At 34.8% G+C, this 26,363-nt stretch overlaps 5 protein-coding genes and 1 long non-coding RNA gene across 6 annotated transcripts; 3 read left to right on the top strand and 3 right to left on the bottom strand.

Annotated features, from left to right (window-relative positions):
- Positions 403–2,764, top strand: LOC104785390 (GDP-Man:Man(3)GlcNAc(2)-PP-Dol alpha-1,2-mannosyltransferase). Its single transcript, XM_010510593.2, has 7 exons — positions 403–752; positions 982–1,268; positions 1,370–1,556; positions 1,651–1,719; positions 1,830–2,023; positions 2,127–2,236; positions 2,340–2,764. Exons 1-7 carry the CDS (start codon positions 453–455, stop codon positions 2,579–2,581), a joined length of 1,389 nt encoding a protein of 462 aa, XP_010508895.1. The 5' UTR covers positions 403–452; the 3' UTR covers positions 2,582–2,764.
- Positions 5,017–6,218, top strand: LOC104785389 (transcription factor bHLH51-like). The gene is made up of 2 exons (XM_010510592.2): positions 5,017–5,413; positions 5,572–6,218. Exons 1-2 carry the CDS (start codon positions 5,135–5,137, stop codon positions 6,055–6,057), a joined length of 765 nt encoding a protein of 254 aa, XP_010508894.1. The 5' UTR covers positions 5,017–5,134; the 3' UTR covers positions 6,058–6,218.
- On the bottom strand, positions 6,344–6,849 carry LOC104785388. The gene is made up of 2 exons (XR_767351.1): positions 6,745–6,849; positions 6,344–6,630 (listed from the first exon to the last, which is right to left on the bottom strand). It is a non-coding gene; the product is annotated as an uncharacterized LOC104785388 (long non-coding RNA).
- LOC104785387 (ethylene-responsive transcription factor ABI4) lies at positions 7,987–9,521 on the bottom strand. The gene has a single exon (XM_010510591.2). The coding sequence runs from the start codon at positions 9,354–9,356 to the stop codon at positions 8,343–8,345; it is 1,014 nt and encodes a 337-aa protein (XP_010508893.1). The 5' UTR covers positions 9,357–9,521; the 3' UTR covers positions 7,987–8,342.
- LOC104785386 (taxadien-5-alpha-ol O-acetyltransferase-like) lies at positions 15,199–16,732 on the bottom strand. The gene has a single exon (XM_010510590.2). The coding sequence runs from the start codon at positions 16,628–16,630 to the stop codon at positions 15,320–15,322; it is 1,311 nt and encodes a 436-aa protein (XP_010508892.1). The 5' UTR covers positions 16,631–16,732; the 3' UTR covers positions 15,199–15,319.
- Positions 23,523–25,106, top strand: LOC104785385 (pentatricopeptide repeat-containing protein At2g40240, mitochondrial-like). The gene has a single exon (XM_010510589.2). It carries the CDS (start codon positions 23,862–23,864, stop codon positions 24,867–24,869), a length of 1,008 nt encoding a protein of 335 aa, XP_010508891.1. The 5' UTR covers positions 23,523–23,861; the 3' UTR covers positions 24,870–25,106.

The following is a 26,363-nucleotide window of genomic DNA, read 5'->3' as shown; positions in this document are numbered from 1 at the left end:
AACTATTTTGCCACTTCAGTTTCTCTATCTAAAAAAGAAATGTTAAATATTTATATATATACAAGTTTTCTAAAATTTATAAAAAAATAAAATTTAGTTTTTTTTTTTTTTTTTTGTTCATGGTTCGATTGAGTTTGGGTATACCCGAATAACCTGAACCCGAACAGGTATTACCCGAACCCGAACCCGAAAGTATAGAAAACCCGAACGGGTTCAATATGTCTAAACCCGAAAACTCGAAAACTCGAAAACCCGAATCCGATCGGGTTCGGGAACCCGAATGCCCAGGGCTACAGCGAATACATAATCTTTAACTAATCAAAAGATAAGGGGAACAAATGTAATTTAAAAATAGTTAGGGGTGTTTTCTACAATATTCAGAAACACAATTAAACAAAACTTTTTCGGAATTGCGACTTTTTTTTTCTTTTTGTGCTCAGCGATCTGCTTCCATGGCGATCTGCTTCATTCTCTATACACTTCTCACGATCTTCTTCGCCGTATCTCTAAGTTTATCTCTTTCCGTCATCAATGCAAGAATGAGGAGGAAACGTGCGGTGGGATTCTTCCATCCGTACACGAACGACGGCGGCGGCGGCGAGAGAGTGCTCTGGTGTGCAGTCAAAGCCATCCAAGAGGAGACTCCCGATCTTGACTGCGTCATCTTCACCGGAGATCACGACTCTTCTTCTGATAGCTTAGCTCGCCGCGCCGTTGATCGATTCGGTGTTCACCTTCAAACTCCTCCTAAGGTCCCATTACTCCTAAAGTTTAAACCTTTAATAATTCAACACTCCTAAAGTTTAAACCTTTAATAATTCGTAACTCCTAAAGTTTAAATCTTTAATTCAATTTGAATTGGTTTTGATGACACAGAACCTCTTAAGATTTGAGGGCAAGTTTGAATTTTGCATTGTTTGGATTAGTTTTGATGCAATTTTTTATTTTGGGTTTTGTTGTTTTGATGTTGTTGTGGCACAGGTGATTCATCTAAGCAAAAGGAAATGGATTGAAGAGAGGACTTACCCACGTTTCACAATGATAGGTCAGAGTCTTGGTTCGGTTTACTTAGCGTGGGAAGCTTTACGCAAGTTCACTCCTTTGTATTTCCTTGACACTAGTGGATATGCTTTTACATATCCTCTTGCTCGGATCTTTGGTTGCAAAGTTGTTTGCTATACTCATTATCCAACTATTAGTTTGGATATGATTTCTCGTGTTCGTCAGAGGAACTCTATGTATAACAATGATGCATCCATTGCTAAGAGGTGGTTTTGGTTCTCTCTCTTTGCTTATTTGGTGTTTTTTTCTTTGCTTAGTGTAAGTCCTGTTGGCTAATGATATAATGTTGTCTTTTTGTTTTGTGTAGCAATTGGTTATCTACTGGCAAATTAGTTTATTACAAAGCCTTTAGCTGGTTGTATGGGATGGTTGGCTCGTGTACTCATCTAGCTATGGTCAACTCTTCGTGGACAAAGTCCCATATCGAAGTGCTTTGGAGAATTCCAGAACGGATTACACGGGTCTACCCACCCTGTGATACTTCTGGACTTCAGGTGATAGCCTTTAGTCAGCTTGAATCTTATGATTTTTATCTGTCTTCTGGTTATATCTCACTCAGTGTTTGCTGACATCTTGGGTTTATTGCAGGTGTTTCCTCTTGAACGATCATCTGATCCTCCTAAAATCATATCCGTTGCTCAATTTCGTCCTGAGAAGGTAAGGGATCCAGTATTTGACTTATACATGTAGGGTTCTGTTGTTTTGATGGTTCACATTCCAAAGCTCGAAAGAGTGGTCCAGCTTACTCAATTATAGTCTTGTACCAGGCACATATGCTTCAGCTTGAGGCCTTTGCACTAGCCTTGGAGAAATTAGATGCAGACGTCCCTCGACCTAAGCTCCAATTTGTGGGAAGTTGTAGAAACAGTTCAGATGAAGAGCGTCTGCAGAAACTGAAAGACAGAGCAGTTGAACTAAAAGTGGATGAAGACGTGGAATTCTATAAAAATGCCATGTACAGGTATTTTGCTCAAAGCTCTTTACGGCATTCTCTATTTCTAAACTTAGTGGTCTTGCAATACTCATAGCTTCCATGATTCTTAGTTGTTGGCTTCTGGTTGCAGTGAACTAGTGGAACTACTAGGAAATGCAGTTGCAGGAATGCATGGGATGATAGATGAACACTTTGGTATTAGCGTTGTTGAGTACATGGCTGCTGGTGCGATCCCAATAGGTAAGACTTAAAAAGGCTTGTATATGTGATTTTATCTCACAAAATTCAGTTACTCTCGCAGTTTCTTATAATGGCTCCCTCTGTTTTGTTAATTTTGGTGCAGCTCACAACTCAGCTGGACCTAAAATGGACATTGTGTTGGAAGAAGACGGACAAAGAACCGGGTTTCTTGCTGAGACTGTGGAGGAATACGCCGAAGCGATCCTTGAGGTTGTGAAGATGAAAGAAACAGAGAGGCTTAAGATGGCTGAATCTGCTAGAAAACGAGCGACAAGGTTCTCTGAACAACGGTTTTGCGAGGACTTCAAAACTGCAATTCGACCCATTTTCCACGGTGCTAAATGACAATCTTAAAACCTTCAAAATCTGCTTATACTAGCTTTTAAAACTCACAAGACAAGCTAGGTTATACCTTTGATCCTCTCCTTATAGTTTTTGTTTCTGATTAAAACTTTGACGTAGAAGTTGTGATTTGTGACATGTAAAAACTTTGCTTTTTCTTTAGTACACACATTCAGAAAACACCTCTTTCACCTTTTGTCAGTAGTTAGTAGTCTTGAGATACTTTGGTGAGTAAGAAGATAAATTGCACTTTTTGAGATTGGTATCAAACATTATTAATCATGACTAGCCATTACATATGTTTTAAAATAGCAACAAGATTCGACTCATATAATTTGTAGATTAATAAAAATAAAATAAAAACATTGTTTTGTAAACAACTAGAATGTATTTCCCTTTCAGATTTTTTACTTTCTTAACGGTTCAAATACTATCAATTTGATTGATAAAATTCAACCCACATTATTACTAGAGTGTTATTAGTGGGTTGATAAGAAGTACAATGTCAATGGTTTGATATACTCGAATCTTTTGAAATCTTGAGAATTATTTTAGTCCAATGTGTGGTATGAAACTTTTGATTTGAAGTGTTGTTACTTTTGGCCCTACATATCTTGATTTACGCAAATTTTATGGATATATGCAATTAAAAAACTTGAAAAACAAAAAATCGTTTTAGTTGCTATGCCTGTGGCAACCACATATATTTTGATCATTGAATAAAGGCCTCTCTCTTCCGCATGTGAGTATATGTGACAAGAAGCGCCACCAAAATCTAAGTTAAAGCTTGTTTTCTCTGTCGATTCACATAAAGTTTTTTTTTTTTTTTTTCGTTTTCAAATATAACTTAAACTCTCTCGTACAACATACACAAACATAGTGAAAAATTACGGTATGTAGGGGATTTTTTTTCTAAATCGTGTGAAAGAAATAGGGTATTGTATGTTAATTAAGCTCCCAAAAAACTGATGCAAACAGAAAAGATAAATCTCTTTTCAAACCTATAATAGTATTTAATTATTTGATTGATAAATTACAAATAGTATATTCACGTTCTTAAAACGTATAAAATAATGAACAAATGATATCCATCAGAATATTAGACTAAATTTGTTAACAAACTATCTTTGATTTGGTTTTCTGTCTCTCGTCGACCTCCATGTATTGTAGCCATTCATGATCTGTTTCATTTTATTTATATATAACGATTGACAACGAACAAACACAATGAAGTCTATATATATAGTAATTTCGAGATATTGACACAAAATATAAACCATACACTCGTATACCATGTTTCGAGTAGGCAAGTGAAGGCAAAAGTGGATATCGCGAAGGATGGCATTGAGAACGTGTAGAAAAAAATTGTGGATGTGACGGACAAATTATTATATGCTCCTATCCAAAAAAACCCTGGTGAGAAACTATAATCATGAGGAAAAAACATGTTGAGAAAATGATTGGAACATGAGAGATGTGACTGTGAGTGATGATATCATTACCATCGACCCGATCCGGTGAAATCTTTTTTTACTAATAGGAAAGTTAAAGGTAAAAGCATTTCCTTCCAATGATTGTTATTGACAATAATAATCGTTGTCAAATCCAAATTTACTACTATTTCATACTATATAGATTCAAATTATTATTTTTTCGACTTTATAACCAGTTGGTCTTTTTCCATATGATTAAAGTGGGTTCGATATACCTATTTGATTTGAACGACTTAACTTTCAAACTACAATTCCCTTTCTTAAATTAGATCTCGAAAACAACTTGTATGTTCACTTATCCACACACACACACAAAAATGAACTTGTATATACATTTATATGCAAACAAAATTCTTACATTGTTCGAACTGCTTTCCTCTTATTCCATACTATAGCTTTGTAAAGTTTGTGGACACAATTCAAAGACGATTGTGAGAATCAAATAGGAAATGGTAAACGGATACGGGAAGTCAAAGAATGCAGAATCCAAAAGTTTGAGTGAAGTCATTAAGTTTTTGACTATTGTACTTGCAAAAAAATTACTACATGAGAAACAAACAAAAAAATGAAAGTAGAGATCATTTATCGTATATTTTTTTGAAAAATACTCTCAAATACAATAGTAAGTTATTCTATACGACGACACACTTCTAAATTATTTACAGTTTTACTACCTCGTATTTTTTACAACCCCCACATATATGATGACCCTTAAGTTGTGAACGAAAATTCAACACAAAATTTGCGGCTCTGCACGTTTATGCAAACTTTAAAAATTCATATAGAGAAGAAAAAAAAAAAAGGAAACAAAAAAAGTCTACAAAGAGTATCACACCAATCACCATCAACCTTAAATTTCTCCTTCATTATTTAGATGCAACACCCAAAACTTCGACCTCTCTCTATCTCACACACTTCCTCAGTTTCAACTCTTCAGTTTCAGATTCTGCAACTAAAAAAAGAAAAAAAAAAAAGAGAGAGATATATTATTACATTCATTAAAGAAAGTAACAACAAGTAATAATAAAACAATTCTTTCTTTTATTGGTTTTTTCTAGTGACGATGGAGAATTCATACGACTCAGCCAAGTGGTCTGACTCAACAACTCCATATATGGTCTCATGGTCATTACAATCTGATTCCTCTGATTCTGATTGGAGCCGCTTTAATCTTGGCTTCTCTTCTTCTTCCTCCGGCTATTTCCCTGCCGATGATTGTGTCGGTGGGATCGATAAAGCTGAGTCACTTTCAAGAAGCCACCGTCTTGCTGAGAAAAGACGCCGTGACCGCATTAATTCTCACCTCACCGCTCTCCGCAAACTTGTCCCCAATTCAGACAAGGTAAATATACTCTGGTTCAGACTATTGAAATGTTTTCAGTTTAATCTGGTTCGGTTCTGTTACAGTTTTAAACATAATCAGATTGACATGACCGGTTTATTATCTGGCTTGGTTCAGAGTATCAATTTAAGTAAACCGGTTTTGACATGACTCTACAGTTGGACAAAGCAGCTCTGTTAGCAACAGTGATAGAGCAAGTGAAAGAACTCAAACAACAAGCAGCAGAATCACCAAACTTCCAAGATGTTCCAACAGAAGCAGATGAAGTGACCGTGCAGCCAGAAACCATCTCTGACTTCGAATCAAACACAGAAACAATCATCTTCAAAGCTTCGTTTTGCTGCGAAGATCAACCCGAGGCAATCTCAGAGATCATTATGGTTCTCACAAAGCTTCAACTCGAAACAATCAAAGCTGAGATTATCATTGTCGGAGGAAGAATGAGAATCAATTTTATCCTAAAAGATAGCAAATGCAAAGAGACAACGAACGTAGCTGCATCAGCTAAAGATTTGAAGCAATCTCTGTGCGGTGCGTTAAACCGAATCACATCTTCTTCTTCTTCATCATCTACTTCTTCAGTTTGTAGAATCAGAAGCAAAAGACAGAGATGGTTTCTCTCTTCTCACTACTCACAACAATGAATACATTTTCACAATACATACACAATAGTACAACCCATTCCTTATTACTAAAGATTTTGTCAGCAATTTGGTTGAAATTGTTCCCTACTAAACCAATCAAGATTTGTATAACTTTACTCTGAATTGTTCCACAAGTTATATAACCTAAATCTGAATCACTACGAAGCTTCTTAGCATATCATAACATTAAGATTTGTATATTACCAATCAAGATTTGTATAACCTTAAACTGAATTGTTCCATAAGTTATATAACCTAAATCTGAATCACTACGAAGCTTAGCAAATCATAATAACATCATCGATAAAGAAACTGATTAGAAAGATCAAGGTTTAACATTACTTGAGGATCCATACAATCCAACAAAAAACGAAGCCAAGAACAACTTAAAAACTTGAAACGAGTTCAGACAACAGTACTTAAGATATAAGCGAAAAAGACAGAAACAGGGGGAAGCAGATATTGAAAAACCGAAGTCTTCAAGATGAGTCTCCTCTCTCTCTCTCTCTACTTAGATCGCTGTCTCATCTTTCGTCTCTTCCTCTTAAGCCTCCTCATACGCTTCTTCTTCCACTACGCAACCACGACAAAACAGAACTTTAATCAGCCGCAACAAATATGAGACGTAACAGAACAATAAGACAAAATGTATTGGTGAAGAAGATTGCAAAAGATTGATGGATATACCTTGGCTCTCATGGCGGAGAAAACTCTTTTTCTCAAAAAACCCTAAATCGGCGATTTCACGGCGACGGTAACAAGAGAAGAGGAAATGGTGCGTAACTGTGAATATATACCCCTGGAAACCCTAATGTAGAGGTGATGGGCCTTTTGCTGAACCCATATTAATTAGTTGGGCCTTATATATATTCTCGGCCTTAAAGATATTGTAAAGTTTAGATATTTGCTTTGTTTCGTAACAACGATTTAAAAGAAAATGGTAATCAGTTTTGGCCAATCAAAGTTGTTTATTTTTCTTTTCCAAAAAAAAACGTTTGCAATTTAACAAAATCAGGTTTGCAATTTTTGGTCATGGTATGGACTATGGAGAATGCCAGATGAAATTTATTGACAAATCTTTCTCCATGCAATGCAAATGAATAATTTAATGAGTGATACTCAAGTAATAGAAAGATAAAGTTATACTCTTTCTGTCTCACAAAGACTGAAGTTTAGAATTTTACACACATATTAGGACAAAGGGAATATATATGATTAATTTATAATTTATTATTTTTCTGATGATTTTTTTATTTTATTTATGACAATCTCATAATTTATTTTTCTAATACTTTTTCACTTTTTCACCTTCCCACTTTTACATTCTCTACACCCTACAACATCAGTAATCATTAAAACAAAAATTTATTAAAAATATTCAAAACATCAATTTTTGGGGATAAAAAAAATTCTCTAAAACTTCAATCTTTGTGAGACAGGGAGTAGTAAATATTTAATTTATCCTTGTTTTCATGCATTACTTTGCGTTCAATTTTTTGCATAATTAATCATTGTTAGTCAGAAACAACAACAAAAATCATTTATTTGTTGAAGGTAAAGAATATGTAAATTATTCAAAAACAAGCAGTTGTTGAAAGTTTAAATTTGGACAAAATCATGTCCAAATACTTTTAAGAATGATCAACTGATGATAGAGGTTCGTTCAAAACTCAAACCATTGGAATCAAAAACGCCAACGATTAGTTATAAACTTGTAATCGCCTATACCACCAAGTGTTGGTCTCATAAAAACATAAATAATCTTCTAAGTTCTCAACGACATATATGCATGTAGTGATGGAACACTTCTTGAAAACGTATAATCTCATATCGTGATAAACTCCTACATAATTCAAACTTGAATATACGATAAGTATAAATAATCTCAGAGATTAAAAAACAAAATTATACATATATAACCTCTGAAGCTTAACAACCAAATCGAAATTATCATATCCTAAAGAAGGCACTCCGAAGGAAAATGTTGAACCAATAAATTCCAATACAACTTTCCCACCGTCTCCCTCTCTTCCACATATATATACTTTATTGGAACCGTAAATCTCTTTTACGAATTCCCCGAAAATAAAAAATCTTCGAAAAAAAAGAATAAAATACCCTCTTATTTATCTCTATAGGTAAAAAAAAATCCTCCAAAATCTTGCATGCAAAGCTCCTCCTCATAAAAATCTCTTTGATTCCTCAGAACAATGAATCTCCAAATGCTCTTGGCTGACCTTACGGGGAACCTCATCGTATATAATATGATCTTCCACAAAAACAAATTAATAGAATTCTCCCAAGATAGGATCAATAAAATCCCAAATACTCCCCCAATGACTATATTCGTCTTCTCCGCCAAAAGGCCAAATCGTTGAAGATCCATCTCCTACCATATAACCAGGATCTAGACCCATAGAACACACCGGATCAACCACCGGCGGTGGATGAGACATTGAAAGATTCGAACCCGTGGAACCAGCCAGAGAGTTCAAACCCTCCATCGAATTATTATTGTTATTGTTATTACACCCACTTCCGCCTTGTTGTTGTTCCTGCCCTAGCGCCACCTCATGATGGGACGAAGTTGAATTAGCTACAGGAACATCTGTTAGCTCGATGTCATAGATCTTGTTACTACTATTACCGGAGTGAAGATTCTGATACTGTTGGTGTTGGAATTGTCCCACTTGCACCATCTGATTTTGTTGTTGTTGTTGTTGGTGAGGGAGAAGACCATAACTAGGGCATAACATGGAGGTCCCACTATTAAGGAAGATGTTGTTGTTAAAAGGGATACCGTACGGACCAAAGGTGGCTCCTCCTCCGACGGTGGCGGGGGTGGGACGAGGGAGGAGAGGTCTTAGGGTTTGAGTAGAGGAAGAGGAAGAGGAAGGAGAAGACGAAGCGGCGGAGACGGAGGATGAAGAGGAAGAGACGGAGGAAGGAGAAGAAGGGGTTAAGTTGAGCTGAGCACGTGAACCGTAGAGGTAAACGGCGGCTCGGTCGTAGGCACGTGCGGCGTCTTCGGCGGTGGCGAAAGTACCAAGCCACTTACGAGTGCGCTTACGTGGCTCTCGGATCTCGGCGACCCATTTGCCCCAGCTTCTTTGTCGGACGCCACGGTAACGGAACTTGGAATTGTCAGGACCACCTTTGCCTTTGCGTTTGCGTTGAGCGGAGGAGGTTGAGTCGGTGGTGGTGGTAGCTGAATCGGATTGATGAGGATTATTGTGGGTTAGGGTTTGGTTATTATCGTCAAGATGGTGGTGGTGTTGTTTGGAAGCTAAAGGGTCCATAGATGAGGAAGAAGAAGAAGAAGTAGAGAGAGAAAGAGAGAGATTAAAGAAATTGGGAAAATTTGGAGAGGACGAATCAAGAAGAAAGGGAGACTGAAGAGTGTTTGAATGTCATTGTTGTGAATGGTCGATTAGGGCGGTGCTTCTTTTATATATACTTGCACTCTCTTCACACTCACTTCTTTCTTTCTTTTTTTCACTTGCTCATTTGTTTTTTTACCAAATTTTTTTGTTGTTATTATTTATTTTTTTTTGTTTTTATTATTTTATTAAGTCTGATTCGTTTATGTTGTAACACATCGGAATGAAATCAAGATACTATTAAAAAATTATGCCATTTTTGGGGAATAACTAGTATATCATATGTGTATAACAATAATATGTTGAAGTTGGTTTTTTGATTCTGCTCGAGTTCTTGCTTGGTTAACTGTGAGAAATACTCGCATGTTGAAAACACGGTAGGTATATGCAAAATAACGAAAATGAACTGAATGAATACGTGAGAAGTTTTGATAGTTCAGTTTTTAATTTGATAATCCCAATTGCACGGTAAGTATATGTAAAATCAAATTCATAAAGGTTAGGAATTGCAACATCAGAGAAATAAGAACTGAATTATATATCTAAGATGAAAAAGAAAAATCGTTTTTACGTATTATAAGCAATTTAAGAGTATGAACGAAAAGGCGCAAGAGATGGACAATTAAAAAGATTAACAAGAACAAGTGAACAAACAGAAGACAAAGTAACGAAGAAAATGGTTGAGTTCAAGAATTGAACGCATTAATAAGGGTTAATGTGGCAAGAACAAGATCAAATCATTGCGTAACGGTGACTAATTAGGCATAATTGTAGAGAATGTAACATTAATCATTAACTAATTTCAGTATGTGGCATTCATTACCCAATTTTGTTAAACTCTCTCGCAATTTAAGCAATCAACAAGCATTAATAAATGATTCTACTAAGCTCACTAATCACCATCACATCAATTCTTATTGACTAGAGAAGTAAATCTATCAAGATTGTATGAGTTGATTAAATTACAAACGTTTTATCTGGCCATGAATTTTTTTTTTAAGAAAACTTCACAGCAGCGTTATATTTTTTTTTAAATTTAATATTAAATTATATTCAAAAGAAAAATAAACGTTTTACAAAGTTTATGTGGTAAAAATCTTTAGAACAGTTTGAAAATAAATCATTCAGTAGAATCTAGCTTTAAACCAAACTTGAATGGATTTGCTTTGACCTCCTTGAAATGTGCTTAGCCGGTTGCGGACATACTTGTACAGCAGCAGCGTTATATAGCACAGCTACATTGGTGTTTCAGAAACATCTTAAATTTGTCAAGTCAGAATGCTATAAACTGACCACTCTTTTCAAAAAACAGTTTTCCTTATAGATAGAGGAGTGGTAATCAAGTAAAAAAGAAATCTAATATACAACAACATTTAAAAGTATGATATACAATCATTTTTTTAATATGATTTTTAAAAAAAAATTTTGGAGAAGAAAAAAATTGATTTGCGCACTCGGAGAGTGTTGCAGATCCATGCCTGCTGCAGCCACTGGAGGGACAGAAATACAGATACAGAGACAGTTATTATTTTTCTGCTTTCATTTAACACAGACATAGATATATGTGTTCATTTAGTCCACTTAACACCATTCTTGGAAGACGACTTGTCTTCAGTCAAATACTTCGTCCGATAGTTATTCTACATTTTGGATACTATACACCTTTGAACTTATTAAGAACTATCTTATACTGTATTAAAAATATACTCATATGTCAATGGAACAAGTAAATACATATATTAACATATTAAGAGTAGTTTCTGTTTTTAAAAGTATTTATATTGTAGATATTTATGTATGCTTCGACTTTAAGAAATTAGAGAATAAAAATTTAAAAATGAAACTCATCATCTAATTCAACTTATATACGGAGTATTTAAGAAAGAAAAAGAAAAAGAAAAACTTTACTTATACAACATGATTTTTTAAACATTAGAAGAGGTAATAAGTCTCTTGAAATTTTTGTTTAAAATAAATTGTTGACGACAGTTTAATTTACAATAAAAGTGTGTCAACGAATGGTAGCATACAATATAAAACATAGCTTGTAGAAATATCATCATACCAAAATTACTTAGAAAGCTTGCATTTATACTAACTAAGATTCGTCTTCTTGGTATTTACTTTTAATTTGTTGTTTGTCATCAACAAAACTATGAAATACTATTAAAGGATTTTTTCTATAAGAAAAACAGGAATATTGCATGGGAGAGATGAGGTGGCGAAGAAGGAAGCAAAGACAGCAAAAGAACCAAAGCTTTTTGTGTTGTGGTTTCTGAGATCTCAACCCAATTGCCTTGGAACTCTCACCTTTTTATGTCTCAGCAGAACCCAACTAGTTGCGCCATACATTCATTTTCCTTGCATCTATCCACTTTATTAGTATATACCAATCAATATAGCTTGATTATTCCAATCTCATCATTCACGTGAAATTTTGTATACCAATGAGTTGAACATTTGATAACATTAAAGAGATATTGTTGAGCTTTTGTATTCCAACAATTTACAGATGCTTAATTTAAAATGATGACCATAACAGAGGGGAAATAATTTAAATGCTTTTAATTACTACTTCAGTTCTGCAACAAACCAAACATATGATATACAATACTATAATGTTTCGTATAAGCTACAAAGTTTTAGGAATTTGAATATTTTCAATAAACGAAAGCAAAATGGTTGGTGCGAGAGAGGAAAATTGTCGAGGAAGATGATAAAATGCTCACATGCCCACAATTACAAACCGTGGGCTGCGCTTTAAACAACAGCTAAGATTATGTGTGCGTCTATATGTATGTATCTGTGCACCTATGTGTTTGGATAAGGGACTTTTAGTTTTATTTAGTAGACTTTTATTTCAGTGTCTCCGAAAGTATAAAATTGGGTGCGACTTAATAAGACATGTATGCATGGAGAGACTCTATCATTCATTTGACATAATATAATTAACAAACATTACATTATTATTAGTCGTTGGTACAAGATTCTCTGTGTCTGACAAAAGCACTTTCCTTTTTGGGAATCAATTTTCATGATCGCATCTTCGTATTCGTGGTCTAAACTTCTAAACAGTTTGGAATTTTTTTTTTTTTAAATACGAATTTAAATTATAATACAACAAAAACACTATGAAAAGTCACTAGACTACATATGAACCTAGTCTTAACAGTAAAATCTATCAGCAACGGTATCGGTTATAATGGCTACATTCTTATAAGAGTAGTGTTTTAGTGGGGGTTTATAAATCCCTTACCCGAACAAATAAACTTCACACAATATTCGTTGTTAATAAGATTCGTAATATTCAATTATTCATAGCTTCTAACGAATAGTGAAGTGAATGTTCAGGAGTGATGCCCAAAGAAAAACACAAGTGGGGTCGAAACATATATGGCCGTTAAAGTCATTAAGAACTTCAACCCACATCACTCATGAAGCCTCTCTACTATAGTATTCATTGGGCCTTCTGGGGGTCCATCCATGTTTGGTTTACGGTACTTCAACGGAAACATTGTTTATTTCGGCATGAAATACGTATGTCGTCATGTAATTGTACAAAATTCACAAACCAAATAAAATCTAACCAATAACAAGAGGCCTAGAACAACATAGCTGAATTTTTGGCAATGGACATACCAATCGACTTACAGATGATACAATGGAATCCAGTGCTTATAGTATTTTATATAAATTTATTACATTTTAAAAGAGTTTATATAAAACATTGCTACAAATACGGTTACAGTTTAAAACCTAATAAAAACCTTACAAAAACACTTTGTCTCTTCGAACTATTTTGCCTGTACTTTTGCGCATTCATAATTTTTTCTATATTTTAGCCTTCAAGTTGTGACATATAGATAACCGTCGTAAAAATATATATAAAATTATGGATATGCATGCATTTAGACTAAACGTTATTTAATTATTTTGTATGGTGGAGCATACTATTGGCAGATATACGTTGGATAGTAGGTAGTTCCATGCTGGCTATAAAACAAAATGGTAACTTAAAAAGTCAATTATTAAGATATTTACAAGTTATGCAGAGTGAGAGTTCCATTCCCTTTGGTTGAGCTGACTTTTTTAGGGCCAAATCTCTAATTGAGAGATTCGCTCCAACCATAAACATAAGTGGGTCGATTCATGTCTCTCATATAATGCGTATATATCGTTGACAAAAGAAATGAAAACGATAACGTATTTATTTTGTTTCTTCAATGATTCAATGATAAACGTATATGTCATCGAATATTATACTAGTATCAGATTATGTTATTCAGTGTCAAAATTCCTTTTTTCTGGTAAAAGTGTCAAAGTTCTCCTTCAAGAAAGGCTTATGTAGTTTATTAAATGTACAAATGATTCTATGATTAGCGTCTCGATCCATATATAAGCTGCGACATGTCAGTCAGTCTGACTTGCGGTGTCTCTAATTAAATTAATTAACGCACGTCTACTTAACCACAATTAAACATCTCCTAACAAACTAATCACAATTTAGTCAAACCATATTCAAATCTTTTTAATGGGGCGGTTCCAGTGGTGGTGATTCTCAAGGCCATAACGATTTTATTATTTTTGAGAATCTTGAATAAATGAGAAAAAATGTCCAAAGTAAACAGAAAGTTCTACTAAAAAGTATGCATGCAAACAAACGAATTTGGATATAATTTTTATTTCGGGAAGTGATTCATTTTGTTGAAAATATCTGAGCAAATTTGAAGTATCAAAATATGGTTAGTTTAATGAAATATCTAATATTTAATAAATAAATCTCTTCCTAGATTATACGACTATATATTCTCTGACAAGACTAATTATCCTCCATAATTTACAGATTCATCCAAAAAGGCAAAAAAACTTACAAGGCCAATTAAAATATGCAACAACTACTAGCTAGCTAAGACGAAAAAATGATCAGTTATAGAGACAATCTATATTTTCTTTTGATGATAGAGAAAAATAGATACAAAAACCAACTAAACTATGAAAGCAATCTTAAAACAAGATAGATAATGCTCTTAAAGAGCTTATTGAAAGAGAAATCTAAAACTGAAAATACAATAGCTCATTGGAGCTTTATTCAAATGTAAAGAACAAAGAGAGGGAGAAGCTTTAGGTTGTCTTCAAGAACAAAATGTATTTTGATTGAACTTCATACAATGATTAAAGAGGAGATGCATCTCTTCTCCACATTACACAAGTTTATATATGATTCTATCTTGATGGAAACCCTAAACACATGGGCTAATGGGCTGCTTCTTGAGACACCAACTGGGCCTTCAATGTGTGCTCTAATAAACTATGCAAATTTGATGATACATTCAAAAGAGGAGTAAAATTATGATAACAAAAAGGGTTTTAACATAATTATAGCCAATCATGCCTGTTGTTTTGCCGACACATACTATTTGGAACCAATGCAACACCAAAGACTGACTATACATATCACGGATCGCCAAAAAATAAACTTTTTTTCCTTTTTATACTATAAGATTGCAAGAATAATTGGTATGGGACTATTTAAGTATTAACCATTGCCAAGTTCAAATGTCAGCGGCCGTGTAGATCGAATTTTAAAACAGTAGTTTGAGAAAAATATGAATCACATTATATACATATATGCATTTAGAAACAAAAACAAAATTATTTTATAAAAAGAAATACTCTGTTTTTTCTTTTTTTATCAAGTAATACTCTGTTTGTAACTTTGTAACGTGAATATTTTGCCTAGTATTTAAAAAACAAAATTGGATTTAAGTAAAATAAAGTCAAAACTCATATTATACAAGTCAACGGAGGGAGAGTTCATAATTTATTTTTCGAAAAGTAATAAAAAAGGTAAAAATTAGAATTTATTTATCTTTTCACTAATTTTAAGCGTTAGGACTCAACACAAGATTCTCGTAGGTGTCAACAGCACTTGACGGAACGGCGACCATTACTTTAACGGCGTCACTTCGTTCTGGAACCGGAAGCAACAAACAGTAACGGTCACAACAAACCGATCCAATGTGAATCGGTTTACCAAAACCGAAATCGAGCTTCTCTAAACCGAGTCGTGACCACTGCGACAGTATCAAGACTCCAACCGAGTCAGGACTCGCTCTCTCCTTGCTCACAGCTTCCACCACCGATCTAACGTAATCATCTCCGACTCTCTCCTTCGCTTGTTTCACGAGCATCGTCGCGTGGCTTAATCCTTTCTCCGTCAAGTCTTTCACGGTGGTTTGCGCACATCCGACGACGAATGCGTTCCCGTAGTATCCACTCGGTAGACTCGGTTTAACTCGGTCTCTAATGTTGACGCTGAACAAAAGCTTAATGATCTGGTTCGACGGCAAGTTCAGTGATCTCGCCCAGCTCCGCCATACATGCGCGGAGAGTACCTCGAACGACGTGTGTTTCGGATTGAACTCGCCGAGTCGACTCGCGAGTTTCTTTAGCTCGTTAAGCTTCTGTCTCTCGAAAACGACCGACGTAGGAACGAGTCGCTCGGCGTTGAACCGGTTTACGAATCCGCATAGATCGGGAACTCGGTTGAACTCTGGATGGCTCAACGAGCCACTAGCCGGAGACGGCATAAGCAATTGTCGATCCCATAAGTGTTTCCTCCTCGACTCGGTTTGACTCAGCGAGTCTTTAGATAACTCGGCGAACAAGGCGAGAAACTCAGCGCTGCCGATACCGTCGGAGACGCAGTGGTTGACACCGACGGCTAAAGCAGCGCCGCCGTCACGGAGCCAAGTGAGCTGAACGACGAGAGGAGGGGCGCCAGCGAGGACATCGATGACGTGAAGAGAAAGAAGCTTTCGCCAGCTAGTCACGTGCCGGGGAGGTTTCTGAAAGTCAAGGCACGTGAGGACGTCAGAGACGGCTTCAAGAAACAGAGCACCTTGGCCACGGCAATTGACCTCGAGACCTCCGCCACCACAACCGTCGGGTCTCTCACGGACGCGGCCGGAGAAAGGGAAGTAAGAAACGAGAGCGCGAGAGAGAGCGGATTTGAGACGAGCGGAGAGAGAGTAATCTTGGTCGGAAACGGGTAGTGGGTAAACGAGGAGGTACTCGATGGTGAAACGGAGGAAAAGCTGAGAATCTAAAGCTGAGAGAGACAGAACAGAAGAAGGTGTTTGGTCGGAAGGAGTAATAACTGTGGCTTCTTTCACATGAACTAAGGATCCCATTGCTGCTTCTTTTTTTTTTTTTATGATGCTCTGTTTTGCTTCTTCTTTCCCAAATAAACAAGGTGGGTCTCTTCTATGTGTATTATATACATATATATATCTCTGCTATGTGTATTATTATTAATTTATTATATGCTTTTTTTTTGTTTTCTGTTATTACATATGTATGTGCTTGTATAGTCACGTAGATAGAGGTATCGAGACAGGTAGGGTAATTTTGTAATATTGGTGTTCATTGTTTTTCTTTTCTTTTGAGTTTTTTTTTTTGACATGGTGTGTCCTGTGTTGTGTGTTGTATCGTGCAGATGTACTCTTCACTCTTGTGTGTACGTGTTGCCTTATTCTCATTGATTTCGAATTTTTGAGGTCATTTCTTGATCCGTCGGTCCGAAAGTTTTTACAAGTTCTTTATTTTGTAATAACTCTAGTTTAGAAATTCTTGGAATGTAGATTTTAAATTTTTTAGCGCATATCGAATTATGTTTCTCCATAAGCATGATTTAATTCTTTGTGCTATAATATTGTTTTTGAGAATTTTAGCAACGTAGTCAGAATTTTAAAATGTAATTAGGTATTGTGTATAGCTTTGGTTGACTAATAGTATGAGTTAGTATCGAATATGAAGATGATTTTGTCGAGATGCTGAAAATATTTCGATTGGTTGATTTTGGATATTTAGTGGATTTGGAGATCCACACTTTGGTCAGTTAAAACTGGTGAATGAATTTTCGTGGAGGTTCGCGCATATTTCTACCGTCCGTTCAAATAAGTACATCAACCATCAATTCTTTGACCATCTGATATATATATATATTTATATACGGTTGTTTATGCAACTTCTTACCATCTTTTTCTCTTTCTTTGACAGCGCTTATTGATTTTTAATGATAATCTACGAATTTTCCATGTAAAAAGAACTGAAGGCAAGAAAGAATGTCCAAAACGTAGTAAAAACTAGTGTTTGGCAAAGGTTAAAAATGTACACATATTTCAAAAGTGGTTGTAAAATGTCATTTTGCTGGTTTTCTCTATTTTCTGAAGTATTAAAAACATGCACTATTTTTTAATTCTGAACAGTCTTTGAATTGATGTGTTACGGTGTGAAATGAAAAAAGAATTGATTGACAACTAAAGTAGGAAAACATTTTTTTTTTAATGCATGTTAACAATGTGTGCAAGTAACTCGTCAACTTAATAATGTGTTTTCGTAGTTTAAAAGAAAATATCCCTTTAGCACATATGATATTCCATATATATAATTACCATTACATTGTTAGCATATGCTTGAAGGTCTTTTGTGAAATATAAAAGTCTCAACTATTACTTACCGCTTCTAGATCAGTATTCTTACCGATATGTCTTGTTACCACAAATATTTATCGTTTTATTACATTAATCACAGATTATGTCATGGGAGCAAAATACAATAGCGGAGGAAAAGAAGGGACTTACTCGACTAAATCTAACAAATTTAAAGTTTTAGAGTTGCAGTTACAATTACACCTTTCTTGTGTAAGAGTTATTTGGATGTATAGAAAGGGCAATATTAATGAGAATAGAATGGTTGTGGTGGCGGTTTACACAATATGATGTGCCTTGTTGTTTGGGCGTTGGCGCATGTGTCTAAAACAGTGAAAGATTTGGTGCCAAGATTCTCATGGAATAACTTTATTGCACAAAGACAAAAATATACTCATGGAATATTATATGATATATACATACTCTTCCACAATTATGCAAAATTTATCTAGAAGAGAAACATCACAATTTATTTCCTTATTATTCTAATTATAGTCATCTTTTGGGGAGCTTTTTTCCCAAAATTGTGAATTGTTTTCCCACATTGCTGCTACGTTACTATGGAAAGAGACACGAACATACCGAAAGATCATCGAGGAATTTAATTTTCAAATGGTAACCAACGAATTAATATAAATTAACCATTTGTGCACTTTTAAGTGAAATCATATGTATAGATAATTCATAATTCTAAAGCAATGCCACTTTTTTCTTTAAGTTTTACTGTAGTGGTCTAGTCAATTCTAGCATGGACCCATAAATATTTAACGTGGTCACTCGTATAGTGTATATGATCTACTTTTCTTTTAAGTCATATTTTTTTTCGGTATTATATAAAGCTTCTTTATTCAATGATGATAGAACAGTGTTACTTACTACTTCGGCCCTACAAATATTACCTGTTCTTATAAATCATCCAGAATGTGATGAGTAGAGTCTGAGAGCTTTAAGGATCGATCAAATCTTAATACGATGGAGTTTCTTATAAGAAAGAAGATCCATTGAATTAGCATATATCGAATGGTGATGTATATGTATTAATCACATTGTTAATGTCTCAATATATATTGTTGCAACAAATGTCCGAATTCTTCCTTTATCATTAGAAGAAATAAGATGGTGGGATAACAAGGTCGTGTGTGACCCGATGGTGTTGTTCGAGTAGTAGAGAATTGTCTAGATATCGTCTCACTATCTACAACTATTATTGTGGTTCTTTCTAGTAAGATGGTAGATGTTTTTAGTAGCAAAATCTTTCAACTGTCTACAAATACCGGATTGCTGAATTAGTTAGGATTTCAATATAATTTAGAATTTATCCCTATTACAAAGAGAGAAAAAAAAGATGGTGGAGTACATTTCACATTCCCATTAATGAAAAATTAAAAAGATGATTCGGTAATCCATGTAAATGGGTTTATATTGTTTTGATTCTGTTTATGAAAAGAAATAAGCAAGATTTGGGAAGATTTTGTACCAAGAAAAAAAGGTGAGAAGATTGCTTTATGGGGAACAAACTAAAAGGGTGACTTGATATGGTATGCACATGTTACGGTGGTCATGTTTTTTTTTTTCTTCTTTCTTTTCTTTCTTTTACACTCAAGGAATCTAAAGTAAGTCATCTACGAACTCTGGTCGTATATATATTATAGAGTAGATGCATGCTGAAAAGTGAGAGGCACTTTCCATACAATATAGACCTTGTATTCATGTCGGTGACGCCAACGACATGTTAATTTTAACAAGGAGAAAAGCTCGCATAACGATGAAATTGAAAGAGAAATAAAGGTAAAAGTGATATTATGACGGTGACGCTGGTGTTGCTCGAATTTTCGAAGTTGTTATTCCTAAATCAACGAAGTAGTCATCGTGTATTTTCCGAAGTTCAAAATATACCGTCGTCTCATTTTGTTGCAGAGACAAAGACCCAAACAACATTATACTAGTATACGTGAAGTTCGGGGAATGGTGGTTGGTGTTTTGATAATGACAATAGCAGGACTGGCCAACATATGTTTTTTGGTTATAAATTCCGATTTAAATTCAAATTAGATTTTGAAAGTGGCTACGTGAACTTCAGTTGCATATATATTTTTAAATTTTCAAACTAGATTTTGAAAGTGGCTACGTGAACCGTACCTTATATCACTAAGTTTATTATTTTCATAGAGACCATATCGTAAACTAGCATTGTGTTTTCCATATGACTTCGTTTATATAATTATATATCTCCAAGGACAACCACATTTAGTCTTTAAAATTTGGAAACATCTATCTAATTTGTTCCGTCATAGTATCTTTTTGGAATTTATCTTGTTTTAGCGTAACTTTAGACTAACACCACACAACTTTCACCCTCGTTTAAGCTCAACTTATATATATTTGTACACATGTATATATCGAGTTCTAATGTTACATACCTTTTTTTTTTTTTGCTATCAGATAGCACTTATAAATACAATCGCATTTTAATCATACATTTGCTAAATATCAATTTTAAAAATCTAAAGATCAGCATATATTTTCTCATTAAAATGTCACTATATGTACATGCATATTTAGCCAAAAAGAATAATCAATTTCACAAAGTTCACATAGGTACACAAGGACATAGCGCGTAGACAACAAATTCATGACTTACTACTATGCATGAGGGAGATCAAGGTGACACGATCACACGACTAGAGGAATTCTTGCGCATAATAGTAATTGAATTTAAATTACATCTTTATAGACGTATAGTTACCAATCATATAGAACAAAACAATTAATAAAACATAATCATAGCCCTGCTCATAATCACTCTCATAGAGAGTAGTATCGTTTCACTCCGATGAACAGAAGATAATACAAAAACCTTTTTTGATCTTACTTGATGAAAGATCCAATAAATATGACGAAAGTCATATGAAAATAAAGACAAAATCCTTGTCATTAAGTTATTCTTTTTCATTTTCAACTGATCAGTACGTGATTTTCAAAAAGGCGTAGGCCAGACTAAGGGTAAACAAATCATCTCTTTTTCGATTTATATTTATATTTTGCTTAACGTTAGTATCGTTATTCGTAACGCATAATATCTATATATTTGTAGTTTTCTTTTATAAAAATAAAATAAAATAATTTGGGTGTACCCAAAGAAACACCACATGCACATATTATCCATCCAACAATAATTTGGTAGGCCCAGCTCTTGAGCACTGGGCAAGTAGCCAGTAGTATAGCCACCATCCCTTCTCAAATAAACAAGAGTACTACTTCCCACATTATATATGTTTATACATTATTCTTCCCAACATATGATCGATCAATCTTATATAATAAGTACGAGAAAGTTCAACTAAGCATATTTTCTTAGTTAAATCTGAAAATAAAGAAATGAAATTAACGTTTTATCTACAGCTTTGTAACCCATAGATAATAATGTTTGAAAAAGTGTTCAAATTAATCGCCACAAGCTAGTGCTCATCTTATACGCCTCAACATCATAGTATAGAGACAATGCTCATCTCATATTGTCACGGCTTGTTTTTTAAATGGTTGGCTGTGGAAACCCGAACCTTGGTTTTTAAATATGTAAATGTGTTTCTAAAATCAAATTAACTAAGTGCAACTTCGAACCTTGTTTTAGCACCTGACTTCATAGACGTTACATATTTAAGCATAGATAACCTTTTATAAGATTTTTTTTTTTTTTTTGGTTTTAATGTTCGATCATTATAGGGAAACGACTAGGTTACAACTATCTGTTTGAAACAAACAATATATATTACGAAACATATTTACATAAAAATTTGCGGTATATAGATGAAATAATCTTGATTTATCGTATTCAACATGAAAATAACAACACTGTGAGTCTGTGACCTTTGTAATATCATCATCATGTGTGAAACCAAACTAAGGCTCCTTTGAAAGTGACACGAAAGGATGATATACAAACATAAAGCCCTCACATATACACACATATAAAAGAATATATATACACAAACATAGAGCCCTCGACATGCAAACAAGGAAGAAAAGAAGATTCGATGTTAAAATGTAAAAGCCGGTCGCCGGCCTCTTAATGAGATCGCGATCATAATTAATGCAGAGAGTGGTTGTAAAGTTGAAACTATAAAAGAGAGAATTTGTCTTTTATGTTTGCCAAAGCTTTCACATGGTCAAACACTGGTCGGCAGAGGCATTTTCTCTTCTTGCATGGAGACAAACTTATATATAATTCATAATTCTATCTCTACATTATTTCTTACATAGCAGTTTATCAACTATGTCAAGACTGTAATATGGATTTGGAATTTTTTGAGACAAACAAAAATCTTGTGAATACTAACAAGAAGTAGCGGCTGTTAATTATTCTTTGACAATAGCTAGCCAACCAAATCAATTTGCAATCTAGTGTAAAATCGAAGACAAAAAGTTATCGACAAATAATTTTCTAACTAATTTGAACGTGGGAAAAATCCGATATATGTCATATTAATGGGGGTATTAGTGACCTTTAGATGTGTATTAGTGGCTTTTAAAAGTCATATAATGGGAAAAATCCGATATATGACTTTTAGATGTGTATAAGTGAAAATATTGTGGTGATCTCCATTTATGGTCAGTTAACAAATATTTTGGTGATCATAGATATGAATCTAATCTATCGGTCATGAGTTAACAAATATTTTGAACTTTACGAAGACCAAAGTGAGACCCACGGACCGATAGCAAACTTGGAGCCTCAAATAGAAATGTGGGAATGTTACAGAATATATTTCTTGGATGGTTGAAACATCAACTAATTAGCAATTCTTGATATAAAAGATGATCGAATAAACGTATACTAGTTAATCTATAGTATTATTAGGATAAACCTAGATTAGATTAGATTTGATTTGCATCTTTACCCCAAACATTTTAATGTTTTTTTTCCATCTTTTTTTCTCTCGATGTGATAAGTATTGTTTTCTTCTTCTTTTTATCACAACCCCTCTTTTTCGTTTATCTCCTTTCTCGACTTCTTTAACAATCTTTTCAACCATACCCAAAAGGATTCCTCGCAAGCAATTGAATCCAAGTCTTTTCACACAAAAAAAAAAAACGAAAGAAAGAAAGAAGAAGAAGATATATTCTTTAAAAGTATCTTATTCCCAAAATCATATCTTTGTTTTTGTTTGTTTGTTTGTTTGTTAGTGTTAATCAAATATACATATAAGAATAATCTTTAGCATAAAATATATTAGTAGTTGGTTAGTTTTCTTCACCTAGTGATATACTATAATATACTATATTACCCTCGTTTAACTATAAACTAAGATCGAATATTCAAAAAGAGTTTTCGTCGTGAACAAGCGTTCTTCTTTCCTTCGAAATCATATTTTATCACCTCTAATCTATAAGCCTAAATGGTCTTCTACATAGAAACTAAAAACGGGTTCCAAAATCCAAATCAAATAAAGAATTTAATAACTTGCTTTCTAAAAAACAACACTAGGCTCAAAATAGTAGCCACGTTGTAGACTTTGAAACACATCTCAACTAAAGTGTTTTGTTTTCTTCCTCCCAAGTCCCAATCAACTTAGGTCCTTAAAAAGATAGTAGTAGTATCATTTAGGTATCTCTTAATCCTTATTTACCTAATTTTCCTCTAATCATATTTTTAAGCAAACAATATATCATCAATTTAGGTATATCACTTTATCATTATTTCAGTGCTACACTCACACATGTGCTAACCTAACAAAACAACTTACAAAATAAAATAAAATCTCTTTCACAGACTTGGATCATATTCATGAGATTGTAAGTCTTTAGAAACATAATGGGTTTTATAATGGGCCTCTAGTACCAGAAGAAAAGCCCATTATATCGTAGCCCCAACCCAACACTGAACAACCTTCTTCTTTCGGTAACCCTAACGACGGAGAACTCAAATACGACGATGTCTCTTCTCCGGCGACGACTTGTGAAACAATCAGTTAACTCCAGCTTTCAAATCATCTCCAATCGATCGTTCTCCACCGTGAAGATTCCTCAAAATCCTCGGAGAACCAACAAATTCGACAAACTCATCAACGAGGCTGGTGGCTCCGGCGATTTCGAGACCGTACGCCGTCTCCTAAACAACCGCATAGTGCTCGGCTCTTTCAACACGAGCGACACATTCAAGTTCCTCACCAACACAGCCTCGTACTCCTCCGCTTTAGAAGATCTCCGCCGCGTTTTGCCTAAGATCGACGGCGGTTTCTCTCGTAAAAACGCTTACGACATTCTAATCTCTCGTCTCTGCAAGCTCGGCCGCACCGACGACGCGTTGATCGTGATCGGAGACATGTCTAACGGGAGATTAGGACTAACGCCGTCGACGTTTCACCCGATCTTGTGCGCGCTCACTAGGAAGAACAAAATCGAAGAAGCTTGGCGAGTCGTGGAATCGATGAGATCCAGATCTGTTCCGATGGACGTGACGTCGTACAACTACTTCCTCACTTCGCACTGCTACGACGGCGAATTGGAACCGGCGAGCGAGGTGATCCGGAAGATTGAGGAAGAAGGAGGGATCTCAACGGATTCGCGTAGCTACGACGCGCTTGTGCTCGGCGCGTGTAGGGCGGGGAAAGTTGAAGCGGCGATGGCGATGTTGAGGAGGATGGAGGAGGAAGGCGTGACTGTGTTGTACTCGACACATGCGCACGTTATATCGGGGTTGGTGGAGGGAGGCTATTATGCGCTTGGTTTGGAGTTTGTGATAACGTGCGCTGGGAAGGATTTGAGGTTGGACGCTGAGAGTTTTGGGTGTTTGGCTGGTAAGCTTGTGAAGAGGAAGAGGTTCGAAGAAGCGAAGGTTGTTTTGAAAGAGATGGTTGCGAGAGGATTGAGAATGAGTGATGAATTGAGACAATTCTATGAAAGCCATGTGAGAAACTATGATGATGATGTTTATGATTGAGTTTGAAAGAAAGAGTCTGAGCAGAAGCTTAAGATTAGAAACAGAGATGAATGAGCGTATACAGATTGAAGTATTGGATCCATCAGTTCTAGTTTGATAGGGTTAATATGCCATGGAACGAAGATGTGGAATGTGAAGATATAGCAAAACCGTATACTGTATGCTGTTTGTGGGCATTGATGGCTTCAATTTGAAGCATTTCCACTGCAAATATTGGAATGAACATGACCTGCTTAAGTTGTTGATATTATCTTCTAGTGTTGGAAAACCAAAAGACTCGTCCAAAGATGATGGAATTAAAAGACTAAAGTGCTAGTACATTATAAATAAAAAATCCACACACAGTGTTAGTGTGTTACTAGTTTAACTCCGACATACACTTACGGTTTGATTTTGGAAATGCTTGACACACACAGCCACATACTTTTTATACTTTTATCACATGTTGGTATGTTACTAGTTTAACTCCTGTCTCGAAGTATAGCTTTGCTTTGAAGTTACAAAGTGGATTGTTTTTGAGATATGAATTTTGATTCGATCGTATGATGCGTCAAGCGTCAAGTCATAAAAGATCTCGTCTCGATTGACGAGAGAAGGAGCGGAAGATACCGGAGAGCACACATTTCACGAACCTAGCCATGTTATGCCCACTAATGTTGGAATATGGGTAGGTTGACCAACTTATTTCCACATAAATAAAATTTATCTCTTCCTTTGTTATAAAGGTTTTGAAATTTGTAGCTGTAATCTAACATAAATCAATAACTATAACCTAACATAAATTTATAACTATAACCTAACATACCTCTAGGCTACACTTTGCTGATTCAATTCGTACTTTAAGTGTTTAGAGTTACAAATTGATACTATATAACTAAACTATACTCCAAAGTAGTAATCTAGTTTCCCACTGGCCATAATTGAGTTAATGTGCGCGCATTAAAGGCTTCATCGTGAGCTACATGCCAGCTCTTTGCACGCCTAGTCATTTTCAATAATTTTCTATTCTTTATATATAGTCTTAATGAGAAAATCACATTCTGATTTTGCTCCATTTATTATAGATTTATAGAAACTTAAAAAAGTGATGGTCTTATACAGAGAGAGAGAAGAGTAAACGCATTCAATTGTTTTCTGCACATGTATTTATGATTTATGTATTTCAGATGCTCTCTCTAACTAACAAAAATGTACGTATGGCTTAATATATCCAACTAACATAGAGTTTCTTAATTTAGACAATCATTGCAAATAGAAATTATAAATATCTAATCTAATATATAAAAGTTCTCAGATAACCCTAGCAGAAGCTGCTACGTTTTGCAGCCAAATAAGGAAATATATAAAAATATTTTATAAAATTAGTTAACTCCTAGTCCTATAATAAACAATCTGCCACCTCAAGATTTATACAAATATTTTTGTTAATTATTCAACAATCCTATTCCTATCGTGAAACCTGCCACCTCAAGATGTATACAACTCCTATTCCTA

This window comes from Camelina sativa, chromosome 5, assembly GCF_000633955.1.
Source record: "Camelina sativa cultivar DH55 chromosome 5, Cs, whole genome shotgun sequence".
NCBI classification, from domain to species: domain Eukaryota; kingdom Viridiplantae; phylum Streptophyta; class Magnoliopsida; order Brassicales; family Brassicaceae; genus Camelina; species Camelina sativa.
This window is presented reverse-complemented; position numbering and strand designations above follow the sequence as displayed.